Consider the following 20,452-nt stretch of genomic DNA (forward strand, 5'->3'; position numbering starts at 1 on the left):
TCAGTGTTTTCATCAGTATTTTCTTAAGATTCAATTGTACGGGATTATAAGGTATCTGCCCCTTTAAGAAAGAACAGGAAGGGGACCCGGAGTAAAAGGAAGTCGAATCGACACAAGACTCGACACTCGCTGTCGGAATCAAACTGAAAAGTGAGAGAAAAAGAAAGCAAGTACTGTAAAAAGCTTAATTCATTTATAACACACACGCACAAAGCCTTAAAGACTGTAAAATGCGGAGCTGTGTTTTCATTTCGTTGTCGTTCATGTGCAGGCAGTAGCATTGCAACTTGAAATACTGTTCGTAACTACCGGTTGTGAGAAATCTTTTTTTTTTTTGGTTTGTATTTCGCCTTTTATGGTGTTTTCAGCGCCTGGAGATGTTGTTTTGTTTATATTACGAATACTTTAGAGGGAAAGGGATTGTAAGATGTATTTACAGTTAAAGACGACTGAAATAAATACAGTATTTTATACAATTGAACATACAAATATAATGTTTCTTTGGTAAATAAAGTAGCGCTGTACAAGCTTCTAACAATGGCGAATTTAATCTCCTTTACGGTTTGGGGGTGATTATTATTATTATTATTATTATTATTATTATTATTATTATTATTATTATTATATAAATAAGCATACACTTATTTTAAATATTGCGTCAAAATGAAACTTAAAAAGCAACGAGACATCTTCTAGAGCGTGTTTATATAATGGTGTTAACGCAATTCTTTAAAATCCATTATTGCTAGTATATTAGCAGTATTGACATCATGGCCTGTTCTGTGTATATATTGGGCAAAGACAGTTTCTACTTTACGATTGGCTTTGTAAATATTTAAAATTCCACCATAGGTAAACTGTGTTCGTGTTAGCGACTGCGTTTTTTGCTGCTGAGGTCTCTGTGCGTCAGCGCAGGCGTTTGAGGAACATTCTAGGCTTTGGAACAGCTGGGGCTATATTGGAGTGTGTTTGAATTACAAAACGTACTCCAAACTGAGGAAAATAACTTCAATCGAAGAGAAGACTAGTGCAAGATTTTGACCAGTACCCCAGCAAGCTTAATGTTACTTCGACTTCATTTGCAGCATAGCGCAATGGCGTTTTGAACCCTCCTCATGTTGATAACCTCCCACTGCTGCATGTTGAGCAGGGGGGGATGCAGAGTGACAGAGTGGGAAGCAGGGCTCAAGGAGGCAGGCGCTTGTGTCTTTGGGGAATGTAAACAAAGTGGGGTGTCAATAGCAGTCGTTGAAGTAACTGGACCCCCCCTGTGTTTAGGAATCCCCTCTGCTGGTCCCAGGACAGCGAGCCACCTGGTTTCCGGTCCAGGAGATCCCATGAGAAGCAGGGAGGGCAGGGAACCGCGCACGCTTCAGCATGGCTTCTGTCGACGAGGCTTCAGAAAAGTAAGTCTCCTCTGACCAAACCAAACTCTGTTCGCTTCAGGGTGGTTTGCTTGAATCCTCAGCATCGCCATACCTCAATACTGACTCTCCTTAACCCTTCAGACATCTCATTACATCATTGTGTTCCCCGATCACACCCTGAAGTGATAGCTGAAGAGCAGCGATGCTCATTGGAGGGGGAACACAACACGTCAACGTGAATCTGAAGCAGTTGCAACCTTACAAAGAATAATCTTGAAGTCACAAGTACGGCTATTCTTGTGAAATAACTCCCTGAACCGGCAGAATGGAGCCCATGCCTCCAGAGGAGAAAGGCTTAAGGCTCTAGTGAATTCCTGTTCAGATTAGTGGTTTGTTTGATTTAAGGATATTACCGATCATAATCTGTACCATGCAAAAAAAAAAAAGCCTTGTCTTTTGTCCAAAATTCTGTATTTGTTTTACAATTAGACGCCTCGACAGAATCAATGCAATGGGTTACCTCCTGTCTAGCCGTTGCAATGGGAGGATGGATGTCACCTGCGTGCCTGTAACAAGGCGATGCTGCTGTCTGTGCCTGTGCCAGTCTCAGACCCCGCTCTCTCTCGCTCTCTCTCTCTCCCCCTCTCCCTCTCGCTCTCTCGCTCTCTCCCTCTCCCTCTCTCTCTCTCCCCCTCTCTCTCTCTCCCTCTCTCGCTCTCGCTCTCTCCTCTCGCTCTTGCGCTCTCCCTCCCCCTCTCCCCCTCTCCCCCTCTCCCCCTCTCCCTCCCCCTCTCCCTCTCCCTCTCTCTCTCTCCCTCTCCCTCTCTGCCCAGGCACTGCTGGGTGTGTTTTGCTACAGAGCGTGAGGACCTGGTTGCAGAGTGGGTGAGCCCCTGCCGGTGTAAAGGCTGCACCAAGTGGATCCACCAGGCCTGTCTGCAGCGCTGGCTGGACGAGAAGCAGAAAGGCAACGGGGCCGGAGGGGTCAGCTGTCCGCAGTGCGGGACGGAGTACAGGATCGTCTTCCCCAAACTGGGTAACGAGGGAGCGTGGTTAGCCGTTGCGTTGAATTGCCATGCTGAGGCGCTAGGGGAGGATGCACTTTGTTTGATAATTCTCATGTCTAAAAAAAATTTCAACAAAAAACAGACCTCTTTTTTGATTGCTTAGTGTTTTAGCACTGCTGCCGTTCATGAGCTGCTTGGAAGCTCTAGTGGTCCCATTTAACACCTGCAGTATAACTATGATGGAGTTCCACAGTGCTTACCTGGGCGATTTACCCAGCATGCCTACAAACAGCTGAATCAATTTCCTTTCCCTCGGTCTCTCCAGGCCCGTTGGTGTACTTCCTCCAGCAAGTGGACCGAGCTCTGTCCAGAATCAGTCCCTTCGCAGCGGCCGGAGTGGTTGTAGGCACTGTGTACTGGTCAGCTGTGACCTACGGAGCGGTCACTGTAATGCAGGTGAGCAGGTCTGGCAGGGGTGAATCACCTTCAAGCATGGCTGCTGTGTCCTAACCCTGCACCCAGTCCTGGGATGCAGGACTGAATTAAGAATATCAGCGTTTTGATGTTAAACACCTTTTTCATTAGAAGTTATTCATGCTGCGATGAGATAGTGTGGTCAGTCAATTCAGAGCACATTTCAAGAATATACCAAAACTGGCTGAGATGACTGGAGAACCTGAGGGTGGTGCCAAGTAGTCTAAAGGATGGAGGTAAACTACCATGACTAGCTTTACAGGAACAAAATGTATAGGAAATATAGGGCATGGCCACGGCACATTCAAATTATTACTAGATGGCTTGAAACACTTGATCTTGTTTTTCTTGTTGAAGATGCAGAAAGGACACTGATCTTCATGGGTTGTGGTGAACCAGGGAACGCAGTTTAATTATGAACCCTTGTATTAGATTGGCACCAGAAGTCTGTTTGTTCTGCCGTGTTGGTATTCAGTGCACAGCTCTGGCCAAAAGGTTTGCATCACCTAGAATTTTAGGATTGAGACACTTGAACATAATGAACATAATTTAGATCTTTTATTTAACATCATGCATTCAAAGAAACTACAAAATGGTATCGCAAGTGTTCGATACCATTTTGCAAAATTTTCAATTTGTCAAGTTTTTCATTTAGTATATGGGAAACTACAAAGCGGTGTGTAATTCAATATGTTCACATAACATTTTTCAGCAGGTTGCATTTGACATAATGAAGCAAAATGTAGTTAATTCTATATAGAGGATGATGCAAAACCTTTAGCTTGAGCTGCAGTGCCTTTGCTGGTTTGAGCGTAGTTGCTAAAGCGATCTCTCTCTCTCTGTCTGTCTCTGTCTCTCTGTCTCGCTCCCCCCCTCTCTGTCTCTCTCTCTTTCTCTCTCTCTCTCTCTCTCTCTCCCCCTCTCTCTCTCTCTCTCTCTCTCTCTCTCTCTCTGTCTCTGTCTCTCTGTCTCGCTCCCCTCTCTCTCTTTCTCTCTCTCTCTTTCTCTCTCTCTCTCTCTCTCTCCCCCCTCGCTCTCTCTCTGTCTCGCTCTCCCCCCTCTCTGTCTCTCTCTCTCTGCCTCGCTCCCCCCCCCCCCTCTCTCCTCCCTAGGTGGTGGGTCACAAGAAGGGTCTGGATGTGATGGAGCGGGCTGACCCCCTCTTTCTGCTCATGGGGCTCCCCACCATCCCCGTCATGCTGGTCCTGGGCAAGATGATCCGCTGGGAGGACTACCTGCTGCGACTCTGGCAGAAGCACTCGGGCAAGCTGCAGCTGCTCAGCGGCCTCGTGCCAGGTACGGAGAACGGGGAGGGAGAGGAAGCTGAAAGGGGGAGTAAGGAGGGGGATCAGCCCAGACGGGTGAAGGAGAGGAAGAATGAAGGGAATTGGGGAGAGAGGATAAAGTAAAGGAGGGAAAAACAAAAAAAGCCTGCCTTCCACACTGCCTCAAATTTAAAAGCTGTGTAGTTTTATTTTTTGTTGTCTTCCTCACTGGGTTTCTAGAGGGGGTTATTTTGAGCTGCCCCCCTGCGTTGTGATTGACGGAGGGGGTTGTCCTGTCTGTGCAGGTATCGGACGTCCTGTGCCGCGGGTCCCAGCCGAGGTGGGCGGAGGCTATGCCAGCGACCACCTGTCCGTGTCTCGCACCCTGTGCGGCGCCCTGGTCTTCCCCTCCGTCGCCAGCCTGGTAGGGAGGCTCCTTTTCCGAAGAGTGCCGTCCAATCTGCAGCGCACCGTGCTGGTGAGCGAGGAAAACCAGGATTCAAAGGACTGGGACCCAGGGTTTAAAACACACAGAATAAAGTGGGACCAGTAATACAGCTGTTAAAGATTTGAAAGCACTGGTCAGCACTCCCTGAAAGAGGTCAAAACTAGAGCTCTCTGGGTACTTTGGGTTTAACAAGTACAGCTGTGGCCAAAAGGTTTGCATCAATTAGAATTTTAGGATTGAGACATGATAAAAAAATCTATATATGAATATAGTTTAGATCTTTTATTTAATCAAAGAAACAACAAAATTATATTGCATAAGTCTACCGGAAGCCATAATAGTAGTACAGTGTTTCATGTTGGATTTCGAAATGTCACATTTTTCCATTTGTCAGTTTTTGGTGAAGTATACAAAGCGAAGGCAAACTACGAAGCGGTGTGCAATTCAATATGTTAACATTATTCAGCAGGTTTCGTTCGACTTTCCCAAGCTAAATGAATTGATATCTATAGGGTGATGCTGAACCTTTGGCCATAGCTGTAACACCCTTAAACAGGTTTTAAAAAACCTTTTAACAGGCTAATTAGCGAAACACGATTTTTTTTCCCCCATATGCAATCTGCACATTATCAAGTACCAGTCAATAAGACAGCATTGCGGTGTGAATGAATACACAAGTCAATAGAAGCTCTGGTGTTTTCTCTGTTTGTCGTGCTCAGCTGAACGCCTCTGTGTGTGTCTCTGTTTCAGGGTGGGATCGCCTTCATCGCTATCAAAGGAGCTCTGAAGGTTTATTACAAGCAGCAGCAGTACCTGATCCAGGCAAACCGGCACATCCTGAACTACTCCGAGAAAGAGGGAGGGGCGCGGGGGGGGCAGGAGGAGGAGGAGGAGCTGGGAGAGAACGAGGACAGCGGCACCGAATAGCCGCGCTGTCCCCCCACCCTGCCAGCTGATGTCTGTGCCAATAGAAATCATTGCAAATAGACCAGTATTTATTTAACCCACTTATTTTTTTTTTTTTTTGGGCATAGTTTTAACTTGAATGTGTCGTCCCCCCCCCCCCCCATCTGTTAGTCCATTTGTCCACACGGGTGTCTCAACAGTTTTACAGACATCTACAGAACCGCTGATCCACCTGTAATGGAAGTTGGACGTTCTTTAGCGTAGGCGTTGCTGGGTGCATCCGAATCTGGGTGCATGTGGAGTCTCTGCCTGTCTGATTGTCTTTCTGTAAGTCAGGCTTAGATTTTTATACCCTGCAGAGCTGTATGCATCCAACAGTTATCTGTCTGGAAAGATGCTTCGTACAGAAAGTGGTGATGTGAGCTGGATGTACTACCCACTGTAACCACTAGGGGGAGCCAAGATACCAAAGGTCACTGTTCTATTAGGAGAGGGATTGTCTCTGTGTGCATTGCAAGGACTTGGTGTCCTCACAACTATAGTGCCTGTGTCACTTCTTCACAAGGTTTATTTTTTAACTTTTAAAGTTTTTAATGCTTGCATAGGACGGTGGTGATCCATGAACACGTGGAATTTGCATCAGTATAGCTACACTCTAATGGGAAGACCTCAAAAGCTATAGGTGTCAGAGAATGTAAACTTTATATTGCCCTTCTTTAAAAACATGTGTGTATATATATATCTATATTTTGTTGAAACACAGAGCTGAAATAAATTTCAGTTTTGGGTGTTCCATAGCCGTTTTCTTTGCTGTGATTTTGTTTTGGGTCTAGTTCGTGACGGGTGAATTCACGATGCAGTCAGACCCGCTCGATATCCAGGTGTGGAGTTCATTCAGCGGGATTGTATTGCGGTGGGAAGGACAAGGGTTTAGAATATGGGAATCTTGCTTGCATTTTATACAAGCGACAGCCAGAAATCTTTTGCCACATTTGTATTTTTTTTTCCATATCTCTATCATTCTGATGTTGGCCTCCTTCTTGCAATTTTTAAAATTCACTTCATTTTTCCTGCTTTGCAGATTTTAATGCGAGTGCCGTCTATAAACATCCTCCTGTTTAAATGTGGATCACGTCTTGCAAAGCTAAACAGCACACTGAACGTCGGCAGTAAAACTCTCTTCAATATTTTATAAGACAACAAGAATCTTCTGTTGCAGCCAAGTTTTTCTTAACTTGAATGTTTTTAACAGGGTGACTCCCAGACTGAGACGCAGGGTCTGTATTGATACAGATTCACTTACGCCAGCTGCAGTTGCTTGAATCAGACATGTGGGTGACAAAGTATGTGCTACATAGCACTGGTGTTTCTGTTTAGTCTTCCTGGTATGAATCAGTTTTGTGTATTTTTTTGTTTGCAGATTGATCACCTTTGAGTTTAGGGTCAGATACATTTAGCAAACAACATTAGACCTGTTCAGTGTCACGCTGATTGTGTTTCAGATTTTGCATTGAAGAGACACAGCATAAGTCCTTTCAGTAGAGAGACGGTGTGGCGGAGTGTCCCGCCCCTATTTATTATTATTTGTATTTTTGTTTGCGGCGCGGGTAAAAGCGCCGCGTCTTTTGTTATTATATTTAAAAACCCCGTGAGGATGCATGGCTGATCAGCTACTGATTATTTAACTAGCTGACAGTCATGCATCCTTACCAAACGCGTGCAGACTCTGGCCGAGGGATAATAAGATAATTACCAACTAGTTAATCCCTCGGCCAGAGTATATAAACCAGCAGCACTCTGCACTCGGGGTTGAGAGTGTAGAGGAGAGTACGGGAGAGCGGAGAGCGAAAGCCATATTTAGAAAAACAATTGCTAAGACGTGCTGGATTTCCCAGCACATCACTTACTTGTTTGTTTGTTCATTCGTTTGGCCCTCGTGCCCTTTTGTTTTGTGTTTTGGTGTTTTGTTAAATCTTTTGTTTTTGTTTTGTTTATTAAATACGCTGAGTGCACCAGCACTCAGCTTCAACCGCCCATCCACTGTTTTGGTTTCTACTTCCTGGTCCGTGACGTCACCACTGCGAGCCAGCCTGCCACATATGGTGTCCTGCGTGGGACAAACAACGCCTCCAACAGCCGGACCAGGATTGAAAAGTGCGTTTTTTTTTTTGTTTGTTCGTTTTTTTTTCAAATTAAAAATGGGGAAAAGTAGCCGGAGGAGAAAGCAGCAGCAGCAGCAACAACAGCAGCAGGAGGCGCAGCAACATCAGCCTTACCTTGCCACACTGGATATCTGCCTCACCTGCCTGAAGGGTGAGGAGTGGTGCTTCGCGGTTGGTGAGGTTGGGCACGTGGCACCAGACCAACCCCCTCCATGGCAGGAGAAAGAGGAGCCAGAGCGTCCAGTGAGGGAGGACCTGCATCCTCCAAAGAGGACGAATGCACTCTCCTCTGAGGGAGTCTGGGACTGGCTGGTGGAGCCGGGGAGGGATTATGAGGAAGCCCTCCCTGCAGTGATCAACCTCCTGTGGGCAAGAGATGGGGAGCGCTGGGAGGCCTGGGAACAGCAACACCACCCAGCTTCCCTCCCAGACATCGCAGCCATGGTGTTCAACTACCTGGCTGCGGATATGGGAGAGACCCTGCTGCTGCCGTCTCCAGCGCCAGAGGGAGAGGAGCCATCGCTGCCGTCTCCAGCGCCAGAGGGAGAGGAGCCATCGCTGCCGTCTCCAGCGCCAGAGGGAGAGGAGCCATCGCTGCCGTCTCCAGCGCCAGAGGGAGAGGAGCCATCGCTGCCGTCTCCAGCGCCAGAGGGAGAGGAGCCATCGCTGCCGTCTCCAGCGCCAGAGGGAGAGGAGCCATCGCTGCCGTCTCCAGCATCAGAGGGAGAGGAGCCATCGCTGCCGTCTCCAGCGCCAGAGGGAGAGGAGCCATTGCTGCCGTCTCCAGCGCCAGAGGGAGAGGAGCCATCGCTGCCGTCTCCAGCGCCAGAGGGAGAGGAGCCATCGCTGCCGTCTCCAGCGCCAGAGGGAGAGGAGCCATCGCTGCCGTCTCCAGCGCCAGAGGGAGAGGAGCCATCGCTGCCGTCTCCAGCATCAGAGGGAGAGGAGCCATCGCTGCCGTCTCCAGCATCAGAGGGAGAGGAGCCATCGCTACCGTCTCCAGCATCAGAGGGAGAGGAGCCATCGCTGCCATCTCCAGCATCAGAGGGAGAGGAGCCATCGCTACCGTCTCCAGCATCAGAGGGAGAGGAGCCATCGCTACTGTCTCCACCAGCAGAGGGAGAATGCCTGCTGGTTTCGCCTCCACAGCCTGGGGAGGAGCCCGAACGTCCTACGCCCGAGTGGGAGGAGCCCGAACGTCCTACGCCCGAGTGGGAGGAGCCCGAACGTCCTACGCCCGAGTGGGAGGAGCCCGAACGTCCTACGCCCGAGTGGGAGGAGCCCGAACGTCCTACGCCCAAGAGGGGGGAGTCGGTGCGTCCACAGCCCAAGAGGGAGGAGTCGGTGCGTCCACAGCCCAAGAGGGAGGAGTCGGTGCGTCCACAGCCCAAAGAGGGGGGAGTCGGTGCGTCCATAGCCCAAGAGGTGGAAGTCTGCGCTTCCACAGCCGTAGGACCCAAGCTGCAGTCCCAAGAGCCAGAAGGGGAGGAGTTACAGGCTCAACCCCCTGAATTTTTCTGGGGGGGAGAAGGGCAGGATGCTGGTGTTCCCCAGCAGCCTCTATTTATGCTGCTGAAGGGAGCACGGCACACACCAGCCCAGCCGCCACAGCAGAGGGAGCCAGCACCGCCACAGCCTCCCTCTGAGTGGCCAGCATCCGCCCCATCGCCTCTGCCTCCACCACCACCAGGAGCAGAGCAGCAGGAGCTGCCTCTGTCTCCACCACCACCAGGAGCAGGGCAGCAGGAGCTGCTTCTGTCTCCACCATCACCAGGAGCAGAGCAGCAAGAGCTGCCTCTGCCTCCGCCACCTCCACCAGCAGAGGGTGAATGCCTGCTGGTTCCACATCCACCGTCGTGGGAGGACTGCTTGCCCCTCCCACCTCCACCAGCAGAGGGTGAATGCCTGCTGGTTCCGCCTCCACCGTCGTGGGAGGACTGCTTGCCCCTCCCACCTCCACCAGCAGAGGATGAATGCCTGCTGGTTCTGCCTCAACCGTCGTGGGAGGACTGCTTGCCCCTCCCACCTCCACCAGCAGAGGATGAATACCTGCTGGTTCCGCCTCAGCCGCCGTGGGAGGACTGCTTGCCACTCCCAGCTCCACCAGCAGAGGGTGAATACCTGCTGGTTCCGTCTCAGCCGCTGTGGGAGGACTGCTTTCCCCTCCCACCTCCACCAGCAGAGGGTGAATACCTGCTGGTTCCACATCCACCGTCATGGGAAGGACTGCTCCTGCCCTGCCTCGCACCACCCAGGGATGCCTGCCTCGCATCGCCTGGGGCTGCCTGTTCCACATCGCCTGGGGTCGCCAGGGATCCTGCTTCGCCTGGGGTCGCCAGGGATCCTGCTTCGCCTGGGGTCGCCAGGGATCCTGCTTCGCCTGGGGTCGCCAGGGATCCTGCTTCGCCTGGGGTCGCCAGGGATCCTGCTTTGCCTGGGGTCGCCAGGGATCCTGCTTCGCCTGGGGTCACTACACTGTGGTCGGAGCCCCACGGAGGGGAGCTGCCGGCCATGAAGAAAGGGGGGGAGGTCAGGAGACCAGCTCCCCCAGCCGCACTTTCGCGGCCGGAGATCATGTGGTCAGAGCCCCACGAAGGGGAGCTGCCAGCCATGGAAAAGGGGGGGGAGGTCAGGAGACCAGCTTCCCCAGCCGCACTTTCGCGGCAGGAAATACTGTGGCTGGAGCCCCGTGAAGGGCAGCTGTCAGCCATGAAGAAGGGGGGGGAGGTCAGGAGACCAGCTTCCCCCGCAGCAATTTCGCTGCAGGAGAAAGGGTGGCCAGAGCCCCACGGAGGGGAGCTGTCGGCCATGAAGAAGGGGGGGCAGGTCTGGAGACCACCCCCCAAAATTTTTTGGCCAGAGGAGCTGGCCGGTGCGCGGGCCATTGGAACACTACGGCTGTTTGGGTGGGAGGAGGACATCCCACCGTGGCCGCCACCTTTGGCCCGTTGCTGCCCCTGTTCCTGCGCCGGGACTGCTGACCGGGACTTTGGGGACTAAGGGGGGAGGTGGCCGAAAAGGCCATGTGTGCTGCGCACAAGGGGGGGCATGTGTGGCGGAGTGTCCCGCCCCTATTTATTATTATTTGTATTTTTGTTTGCGGCGCGGGTAAAAGCGCCGCGTCTTTTGTTATTATATTTAAAAACCCCGTGAGGATGCATGGCTGATCAGCTACTGATTATTTAACTAGCTGACAGTCATGCATCCTTACCAAACGCGTGCAGACTCTGGCCGAGGGATAATAAGATAATTACCAACTAGTTAATCCCTCGGCCAGAGTATATAAACCAGCAGCACTCTGCACTCGGGGTTGAGAGTGTAGAGGAGAGTACGGGAGAGCGGAGAGCGAAAGCCATATTTAGAAAAACAATTGCTAAGACGTGCTGGATTTCCCAGCACATCACTTACTTGTTTGTTTGTTCATTCGTTTGGCCCTCGTGCCCTTTTGTTTTGTGTTTTGGTGTTTTGTTAAATCTTTTGTTTTTGTTTTGTTTATTAAATACGCTGAGTGCACCAGCACTCAGCTTCAACCGCCCATCCACTGTTTTGGTTTCTACTTCCTGGTCCGTGACGTCACCACTGCGAGCCAGCCTGCCACAGACGGTCAAATTAGAAATGGATAAACTGGAGGACAAAGGCCAGCCATGCAGGTGTCTGCTCTGAGCTCACCAGACGCCTGGCCAGCAGGGTGCGCTGTAGCGCGATGAGGAGAAACACTCCCCAGACGGTTTGGCCTCCCTAAACCGCGGGAGCGCCAGAGCCCACGCGACGCTCCCTGGAATTTTTTGAATACATTGATTTTAAGTGTGGACAGAACAGAGAGCAAAGCTGCATAAACTTCTCCCGGATTCATTTTCCTCAAGTGTAAGAACGGTATTAATCTCGCACTGTGGGGACTAGGAGTATCATGTAGAGAAAATGTTGCTAACGTTTGCAAAATAAGATTTGAGAATGCAATGCCAAACAGGACGAAACACACGCGATACCGAGGAGAGAAGATAATTAAATGTTCTACCACCTTTTTATTGTATTTTTTTTCGCTGTGGCTGAGTGCGTGGAGCACAGATTCATTTTAAACAAGTGACCCAGAGGCATTTCTAATGCTAAAATGGGATTGTGCAAAAAAACTGAAAAGGAAGAAGAAAAAAAAAACTGGCAGCATTTTTGTCTGGACTGGAAAAAGCACATTTTAATTGGTCTCTTGGAGACTGGAGAAGGTCTCTGACATTTTTTAGATGAATTTTGCAGCAGCCAAGAGGCTTGTTGCTTTAGCTTGAGGTAATTGGCCCAAACCTAGTCCCTCAATGTAATACTGTCAGGGTCAAGTTACAGTGAGAAAAAGAGGGGTACAGATTGAGGGAGAGTTGGGGGTTCTGTTACAGTATAGAGGGGTACAGATTGAGGGAGAGTTGGGGGCTGTGTTACAGTATAGAGGGGTACAGATTGAGGGAGAGTTGGGGGCTGTGTTATAGTATAGAGGGAGAGTTGGGGGCTCTGTGACATTATAGAGGGGTACAGATTGAGAGTTGGGGCTGTGTTACAGTATAGAGGGGTACAGATTGAGGGAGAGTTGGGGGCTGTGTTACAGTATAGAGGGGTACAGATTGAGGGAGAGTTGGGGGCTTTGTTACAGTATAGAGGGGTACAGATTGAGGGAGAGTTGGGGGCTCTGTTACAGTATAGAGGGGTACAGATTGAGGGAGAGTTGGGGGCTCTGTTACAGTATAGAGGGGTACAGATTGAGGGAGAGTCGGGGGCTCTGTTACAGTATAGAGTGGTACAGATTGAGGGAGAGTCGGGGGCTCTGTTACAGTATAGAGGGGTACAGATTGAGGGAGAGTTGGGGGCTCTGTTACAGTATAGAGGGGTACAGATTGAGAGTTGGGGGCTCTGTTACAGTATAGAGGGGTACAGATTGAGAGTTGGGGGCTCAGTTATAGTATGGAGGGGTACAGATTGAGAGTTGGGGGCTCAGTTATAGTGAGGTTTTGAACAGAAAGGACTGCAAATCAGGAAGAAACACATTAATAAAACAAAAGAACGCTTTGAAGGACAAAGTCTTATCTTGCAAAAAAAGGAAAGCCAAACGGCTGCAGTTGTGAATCGCAATGAGAAGTGACTGACCACAGGGCTCTCTGGACTGCGCTGTCATCTCCACGTTACACCTGGCACATGGGAGACTCGGAACGAAGTCTCTGGGAGACACAGGTGCGGCCCAGTCCCGTGCAGGTGCCAGCATTTAAGGAGTAAGTAGCGGGGTTCCGAAAAATACAGCGTGACCCGTCCCCACGTGCTGCTACAACTGTTTAAATAACGTACCTGTCATTTTTCTTTTCATTGTTAACATCCTGACAACTTTTTACACTTATAACTTTAAAGTCTGTTTCAAAGCTCTTTTCAAAATGTCTGCTCTAGTGCACTGATAGTGTCAGGATTATCGCCCACATTGTCAAACAGGTAACACAGCGATAACGATCCATGATGTGGCCCAGAACAGAAAAGCCAGAGCACGCGTTATGTTTTTTAAATCTTTTTTTTTTAATGCTCTTCCTGCAGTGATTTTTAGAGGACACTGTGAACCCCCTGTGTCTGTCCTGACACCCCCCCCCCCCTGTGTCTGTCCTGGGGACCCCCTTTGTCTGCTGGTTTTGGTTCCAACTGCGCTCTCAGTAACTGAACTAGACCCTTAATCAAACTGATCGTTTGCTTAATTAGACCTTTTTAAATTGTTTTCAGCTCTTAAACAGTTGCACATTTTATAAGTAACTTGAAATGCCAAATATTTTAACTTTTAGTGCTGAAGAATGGGCTTCTTTACCCCCAGCTCACCTGTGTGAAAGTAACGATCTCCGTACTGCCTTGTAAACAGTACTAGACTGCTGTACAGTAAGCTGGGGTTGCTGCATAATAGCCATTTCTAACGAATCCCTAAACAAGAGGGCACTTCCTGTGTTTGTATGACACGGACAATGGCTGTCCTGAGGAGACCGAGTCCCGGAGTTCAAACCTCTCAAACGATTTGATGTTTTCCATGTTTCCGCTGCGGATCCCGCTGGGAGTTTCCAAAAAGAACGCACAACACGACATCCAAAAACAACAGCTCTCCCCTTGCATTGTTAACGCTTCCCTTTTTACAAAGCCTCTCCAAATATACATCTCAGCCTGTGGTCTTGGATGCCCGCGGCTGATCGGAGATGCCACAGCTTTCGAAATGTAAACCCGGAGAGCTTTCTCCTAACGAGCATCTATTAAAATCACAGCCGTGTTTTTGGGGAATGGCTTTGTTAGAACAGTAATGAATGTGTGAATTATTTTGCACGATACCGGTTTAGAGTTAAGGTTATAAGTACATTGTAACTAGAGTATGCATAATATTATTATTATTTGTTTATTTAGCGGACGCCTTTATCCAAGGCGACTTGCAGAGACTAGGGTGTGTGAACTATGCATCAGCTGCAGAGTCACTTACAATTACGTCTCACCCGAAAGACGGAGCACAAGGAGGTTAAGTGACTTGCTTAGGGTCACACAATGAGTCAATGGCTGAGGTGGGATTTGAACCGGGGACCTCCTGGTTACAAGCCCTTTTCTTTAACCACTGGACCACACAGCCTCCTATTAACTAAATAACCCTTAACCTAACCCTATCCCTAACCCTAACTTTAAACCTAACCCTAACCCTTTTCTGAAACTCGCCAGGAACATTCCTGTTCCTATATTGAAAGGAAAGCTTGCCCTTATCATGGCCTCTTAGACAGTACAGAAGCATGGCCATTGCAGGGCCTCTGTCTGTATTGCCATATTGGGAAGGGCAAAGTGCACACAGCAGGCAGGGGGTGTATCTGCTGGAATCTGGGCTTGAGTTAAGATTTTCTGCTCGAGGTATTTTTAGATCTGCAGCATTCCTTATTCTCTCTTTGAAAACTAGCCTTGTGTCGGCAGTGCTGGGGATAAAGAGAGCAGCTGCTTGTTGCTGGGCAACCAGGCTCGTTCCCGAGTCCAAGCTCTGGTTGTGAGCCGGCCTGTGTGCCCTCTCGAGGGAGTGCTGGAGAGAGGAAACCTGGAACAGGAGACATAGCTTCCCGTTATTAAGATGGGATTTCTGCAATGCGTGCCGTAGACCTGTGAAACTATAGTTATTTTCTTTCTTACACTTTCCAGAACGCTCCAGTACTTTCATCAGACTTCTAGACTGTGGACAGCAGGACAGGCTGCTTATTGGTTAATAAGGTCTAACCATGGGCTAGATCTGCCCTTTCAAATAAAAAAAACTTTGAAAGCTCCCCTGTGTGTCGCTCAGAAGAACCCTTAGCTAGCAGGACCATCAGCAGCATTGCCAGCAGTGGCAACACCGTGCATTGGGAGCAGTGTGGATTGTGTGTTCATACCACGAGTCAAAATACGGTACTGTGGTACCATTCTGCCAACGGTAGCCTTATGCTATTGCAAGTACCCCTTTGGTGCAGAAAGATGGCATTGCTTGCTAAGATCATAATGTAATGTCTGTGGTACCATGGGATGGATATATATGGAATAGACAATGTGTATATACAAGGTGGGAAGCAGATAAGAAGTTTGCCACCCTTACCCCTTATTATACAACAGCCAGACCCTGCTCTCTCATTGTTGTCTACGGAGGTCAGCCCTTCTGTTATTGCTCGATAATGGAATGTCGAATAAAGCCTGGCTTACTGGTGGAACACTTCACAGGGGTGCTTGAACCCTGTTCTCAAAAAACGAACTCTCTCAGTGGACAACAGAGAATATTTCAGACAGAGAGAAAACGAAACTGCAGCGTTGTCATAGTGATAATGGCACTGCTGTGGGGGGGATCCTTAGTGATAACGGAACTCCCGGGAGTTCCATGACACGCCATTGCCATTCACCCAATAAACACCCACTGCACTCCTCCTGTCTGTCTGCATTGCCACTGGAGATCAGTGCCTTGTGAATGGAGTAGTAAGAGGAGACTGGGGAACTCAACTGTGACTTTGAAATGATTTCTTCTAAACTTCCTCTCCAGGAACCTCCTCATGAATAAATGATCAGGAATGCACTGTGCAGCCCTTTGATTATTTCTTTTTAGATATGTTATTTTTTATGCAGCAGCTCTTTGAAAAGGCAGATAAATAATGCATCGGTTTCTCCAGCGAACAGAAATGCCAGAGCGTGTCGCTCTGATGCTGTGGGGAGGTTGGAGCCCTCGTGGAAACACGCTGGGTTTTATTTCCACAAAGAAACCAAAATGGGTTTTGTGTGAGCTCTGAACTATGAAACCGGTCTGTAGAACGCCATCTCGTCTCGTTCCAGTGCTTCTCTCCACTGGAGCGTGACCGGATCACACTGTCACGTGATTTCAAAGGAAATCATGAAGGATGTTCAGTGCCGGCATTTAGGATTCTCCAGACAAGCTCAAAGCAGCTTTCAAGGCAGATTTAGTGACAGATGGTAATGGCTCAATATGGAAGTAACAGTACCACTCAGAATGGTTTTAAGCATTGGGCAGCGGAAGGGTTAGGGTTAGGGATATAGTGTTAGGGATAGGGATATGGTGTTAGGGTTAGGGATATGGTGTTAGGGATAGGGATATGGTGTTAGGGATAGGGATAGTGTTAGGGTTATATCATCCAGAAAAATGTACACATTTAGTGCATTGTAACTGTGCATAATCACATTGTAATGATGTGTAAACGCACATGTATTTACTAAGTAACTACCATGTAAATACACAGTGATTAGAGACACTGCATGGAAAGTGTTAGTAGGAAATGTAAAAAAAATGTTCAAACGACATTTGCAGCTGCTTATCCTCCCTGGATGCTCTGTGTGCATTCCTATCACATTTACAAAAAACATTCTGAGCTGACCTGACGACATCATTCTCTCACGATCCCAGCATTTTTTCTTCTCCCACCTTGGGAATGAAATCCGGACTTGTGTTTTTTCTCACGCAGTTCCAGACACACACAAAAAAAAATCACCAGATTAAAACAGCAACTTGCTCAGAAAATGGCAGCGTTCTGGGAAGATGATTCCAGCCTGTATTGTTCCAGGGAAGGCGAGTGTGTCATGCCTACAGACACAGACAAACCCACCCGACAGGACCATGGAAACCCACCTGGGAGATTCCATTCCTGGGCTGTACTCAGGGAGGAATAAAGTTATTTTCTGAAGCGAGGCAGAGAACACAGCCTTTATTTTTAGCATGATCAAGTCAATGCCCTGCGTCACTGGCATACTGGCACTGCAAGTGAGAGGGGGAATTGCAATTTGTTTTGCTGCAGCCCCTTTCATTTGTATGTCAGGCATGCTTTTATAAACAGCTTCTGCTGCTGCATATTCCTTGTTCAGTTTGCTTTGGGAATCCATCCTTCTTGACAGATAAGGCTTTAAACAAATACTAGAAAAAAAACAAAACAATCACAGTTATCTACTGGTAGTCTGAGTCAAAGCATTTTCCAATACAGCGAATCATTTTGTTCAGTTAGTTTCAGGATATGTTTTTACATGATCATCCTTGTGAGAGAGATGCTTTCAAATACCATACTGTAGATAAGCAATCTCTGATGCGGATCACATTGTCTAATCAGTGCTGCGGTCCTAAATATTAAATATAAAACATTTTCAAACCAGACTTATTAAACGAATTTACATTTAATTTGTATACTGAACTTCTAGTCACACACACATATATAAGAGACAATGCATTTGCCTCAATTCTACAAGCATTTCCACAAAGCGTCTTTCTCCAGCTTCGTTAGCGTTTGTGTCCACAGTCGGAGTCGACGCACTGTTGCTGTCGTCAGCCTTCTTAAAGGAGCAATAGAAGCAGCTTCTGGTGCTCTTTGCACTGCATCGAGAGGACTGCTGACTGAATCAGACAGTCGTGCGGGAGATGGGAGTCATGTGACTTCGCTTGCCTGTCCTGGGAGTTCTGGTTTGACTGCATCACTGCTGCCTATAGAAAATAATACCAGAACCAGGTCCCGGCTCCACTACACCACTGGGTCTTATTGCAACTGGAAAGCTAAAGTGAGTTGGAACCACAATGAATATCATACCCAGGAAGTAGCAGCAACTTCATTTGCATGAGTTGTCTTTGAAATATCTGTGGGTATAAAATGGCAATACATCAGAAGAGAATGGAGGGACAGCCACAATACTGCCAGTGCCAACAAGAGATATGTTAATGGATTTGGAAACCTTGGTTAGAGCTCCGTTAACAGCCTGGACCTCTCCTCCCTGTCTCACGCAGAGATATTTCTCTGTGCTTTATTTCCTCTGTCACTCCTTCTCCGATCAGCAGCATGAATATACGAGGACAGAAACTAAATTCAATTGGATTCTTCTACAGCTCTGTGTTAAATCACTAAACAAGCGCCGGGACAGAGAAGGGAAGAAAGATTGATGCTGGAAAAGAATGTATATTCGGCCGCTGGTTAGTCCCCTTGCCAGGCAGTTCAGAATCCTACACAGCTAAACGGATGAAAGCCAGTAAATGGCCTAAAGAGCTGGGCTTCGTTTGTGCTGGACTGATCCATCGATGATCCTGGAGGTTTTGGGAGCTTCTCTGTCTGTGTCGCCTCTATGCCTGGTATTTATACTGTAGTAGGGTTAGAACTACAGTTTGTTTTGTTATCTTACTAATTATCAATGTGTTTTTTCAGCTGTTACTCCAAGTGCAACCAACCGCTAACTACTCTCTTTTACAATGAGGTCAATTGTTGATCATGTGTTCCTTTCCCATGGATTTCTGCACATAAGAACATAAGAAAGTTTACAAACGAGAGGAGGCCATTCATCTTGCTCGTTTGGTTGTTAGTAGCTTATTGATCCCAGAATCTCATCAAGCAGCTTCTTGAAGGATCCCAGGGTGTCAGCTTCAGCAACATTACTGGGGAGTTGGTTCCAGACCCTCACAATTCTCTGTGTAAAAAAGTGCCTCCTATTTTCTGTTCTGAATGCCCCTTTATCTAATCTCCATTTGTGACCCCTGGTCCTTTTTTCTTTTTTCAGGTCAAAAAGGTCCCCTGGGTCGACACTGTCATGCTTCATCTCTCCAATCATTTTGAACCTACTCTACTTCTGCCAAAGTCTCCTCCTGCAAATTGGTTTAATATTACCGACACATTCTCTTTCCTATAACCTTTCCATTCTACACGGTGTTCCCAGATCACGCTCCCTCCTGCAACGACGCTGGTTTTCTGTTCTCACAATGCACCACTCATTTCGATCAGAGTGGCAGCGTTGTTGCAGGTGGGAGCATGGACTGGATGCACAGCGATCCTTAGAAGAGAAATTGTTTTGCTCCTGCTGAGCGCTCCCAAGCAATTCTTTAGTGAATAATAACATCAAAACAACCAGGATTATATTGAAAAAGATATTGCTGCGATATGAACACCAAGGGACCAGGCAGAGAGAATGTGTTTAATTTACTCAGCTCTGGCCAAAAGCATTGCATCCCCCTATATAGAATGAACTCATTTTGCTTCATAAAGTCGAATGAAACCTGCTGAATAATGTTACCTTGACATGTTGAATTACACACTGAGTTTTCCCTATATGCTTAACAAAAAAACTGACGAATTGAAAAATGACATTTCGAAATCCAACATGAAATACTACTGTACTATTATGGCTTCCGATAGACTTTTTTTGCGATATCGTTTTGCAGTTTATTGATTACATGATGTTATATAAAATATCTAAATTATGTTCATATAGTTTACCTTTTTATTTTGTCTAAATGTTAAAATTCTAGGTGATGCAGAGCCTTTGCCCAGAGCTGTGCAGTGTAAGTACATGCTACTAGTTAATACATTTTATTTGAAAGTTCCAGCAACTAAGTTGTTCCCTCGTAGCTTCCTACTGTTTTCCTCTTGTAGAAACTCACATCTGCACAGAATTATTGATCTGGCCAGCGAGTGGCATGAAATCCACTCTGTAGATTTTCAGTACAGCATTTCAAGAACACAAGGGAGTTTGTCTTCTGATACATTTTTAAAGCACTGAAGACTGCAGATCCCTGACTAATCTAAGCAGCTCAATTCCTCATTCCTTCAGTAGACAGCTCAGTGCCGACCAGACATCCGTCCGCTTGCTCGTTTTTCTGTGTGCCCTGGTTCCGTTTGATGTGTGATTTCATACAGACAGGTACAGGGGCGGAGCGTGTGAATCATTTACGATCTGTTCAGCTTCTCAGGAATTTTAATGCTTCCTTGCTTCGATTCTGAATTGTTTTGAGGCAGATAGACTTTTTCTTACATTTTATTACAGAACGCCCAAGGTTACATCAGTCAAAATCAAGACTGGACAACAAAGCCTCCATAGCAAAGTCTGCAAAACAACTGGACTGTCTAAGCTAATGAGGGGTAGGTAACGTTTTTAAAGCCTGGGAAAGGAAACCTTTAAGAGCGCTTGTGAATACAAATATCACAGTTCTTGTTTTTGTGTTTAAAAAGCAGTTTGCTTGTATAAAATCACTTCTGTTCTTCAGTGTAGCTGATAAAGACAGGCCTAAGGGGAGTGTTATCACTCTGTTTATGAAGCTGCTGCCCCCATCTCCCTCTGTTAGACACAGAGTACGTGACGTAGCTCTGACAGCCGACGAGGGAGATGGCTGAGTGACGGCCGTTTACAATGGATCTCGAATGGAAAATCCAGAGGCAGCTGTTTGTAGTTAAAAATGCATCTGCCTGACATGCACCCTTGCGAGATTTACAAGCCAAAAGCTTTTTTTTTTTTTTTTAAATGGAGGCCACTTGCAACACACATACAGGCTGAAAGACAAAGTTAAAAAAAATTGAGCCCGGTTCTATTGAGA

At 47.5% G+C, this 20,452-nt stretch overlaps 1 protein-coding gene across 2 annotated transcripts; it reads left to right on the forward strand.

Moving 5' to 3' along the window:
- The first annotated feature begins 63 nt into the window (after nt 1-63).
- LOC117962427 (E3 ubiquitin-protein ligase MARCHF5-like) lies at nt 64-6,264 on the forward strand. 2 transcript variants are annotated; one of them, XM_059008592.1, is made up of 7 exons: nt 64-150; nt 1,279-1,406; nt 2,201-2,403; nt 2,700-2,830; nt 3,961-4,144; nt 4,419-4,591; nt 5,312-6,264. In XM_059008592.1, exons 2-7 carry the CDS (start codon nt 1,378-1,380, stop codon nt 5,486-5,488), a joined length of 897 nt encoding a protein of 298 aa, XP_058864575.1. In that variant the 5' UTR covers nt 64-150; nt 1,279-1,377; the 3' UTR covers nt 5,489-6,264. The 2 variants fall into 2 exon arrangements, with proteins under 2 accessions (XP_058864575.1, XP_058864576.1); XM_059008593.1 differs by having other exon boundaries at nt 82-170.
- The last annotated feature ends 14,188 nt before the right edge of the window (nt 6,265-20,452 follow it).

The sequence above is a fragment of the Acipenser ruthenus genome, chromosome 37, assembly GCF_902713425.1.
Source record: "Acipenser ruthenus chromosome 37, fAciRut3.2 maternal haplotype, whole genome shotgun sequence".
Classification (NCBI taxonomy): Eukaryota; Metazoa; Chordata; class Actinopteri; order Acipenseriformes; family Acipenseridae; genus Acipenser; species Acipenser ruthenus.

Bases quoted from the DNA above. Each gene is read 5' to 3' on its own strand.
- LOC117962427 (XM_059008592.1), top strand. From the start codon at position 1,378: ATGGCTTCTGTCGACGAGGCTTCAGAAAA. The intron at 2,831-3,960 runs GTGAGCAGGTCT...TCTCCTCCCTAG, and splicing joins GAGCGGTCACTGTAATGCAG to GTGGTGGGTCACAAGAAGGG. The intron at 4,592-5,311 runs GTGAGCGAGGAA...TCTCTGTTTCAG, and splicing joins ATCTGCAGCGCACCGTGCTG to GGTGGGATCGCCTTCATCGC.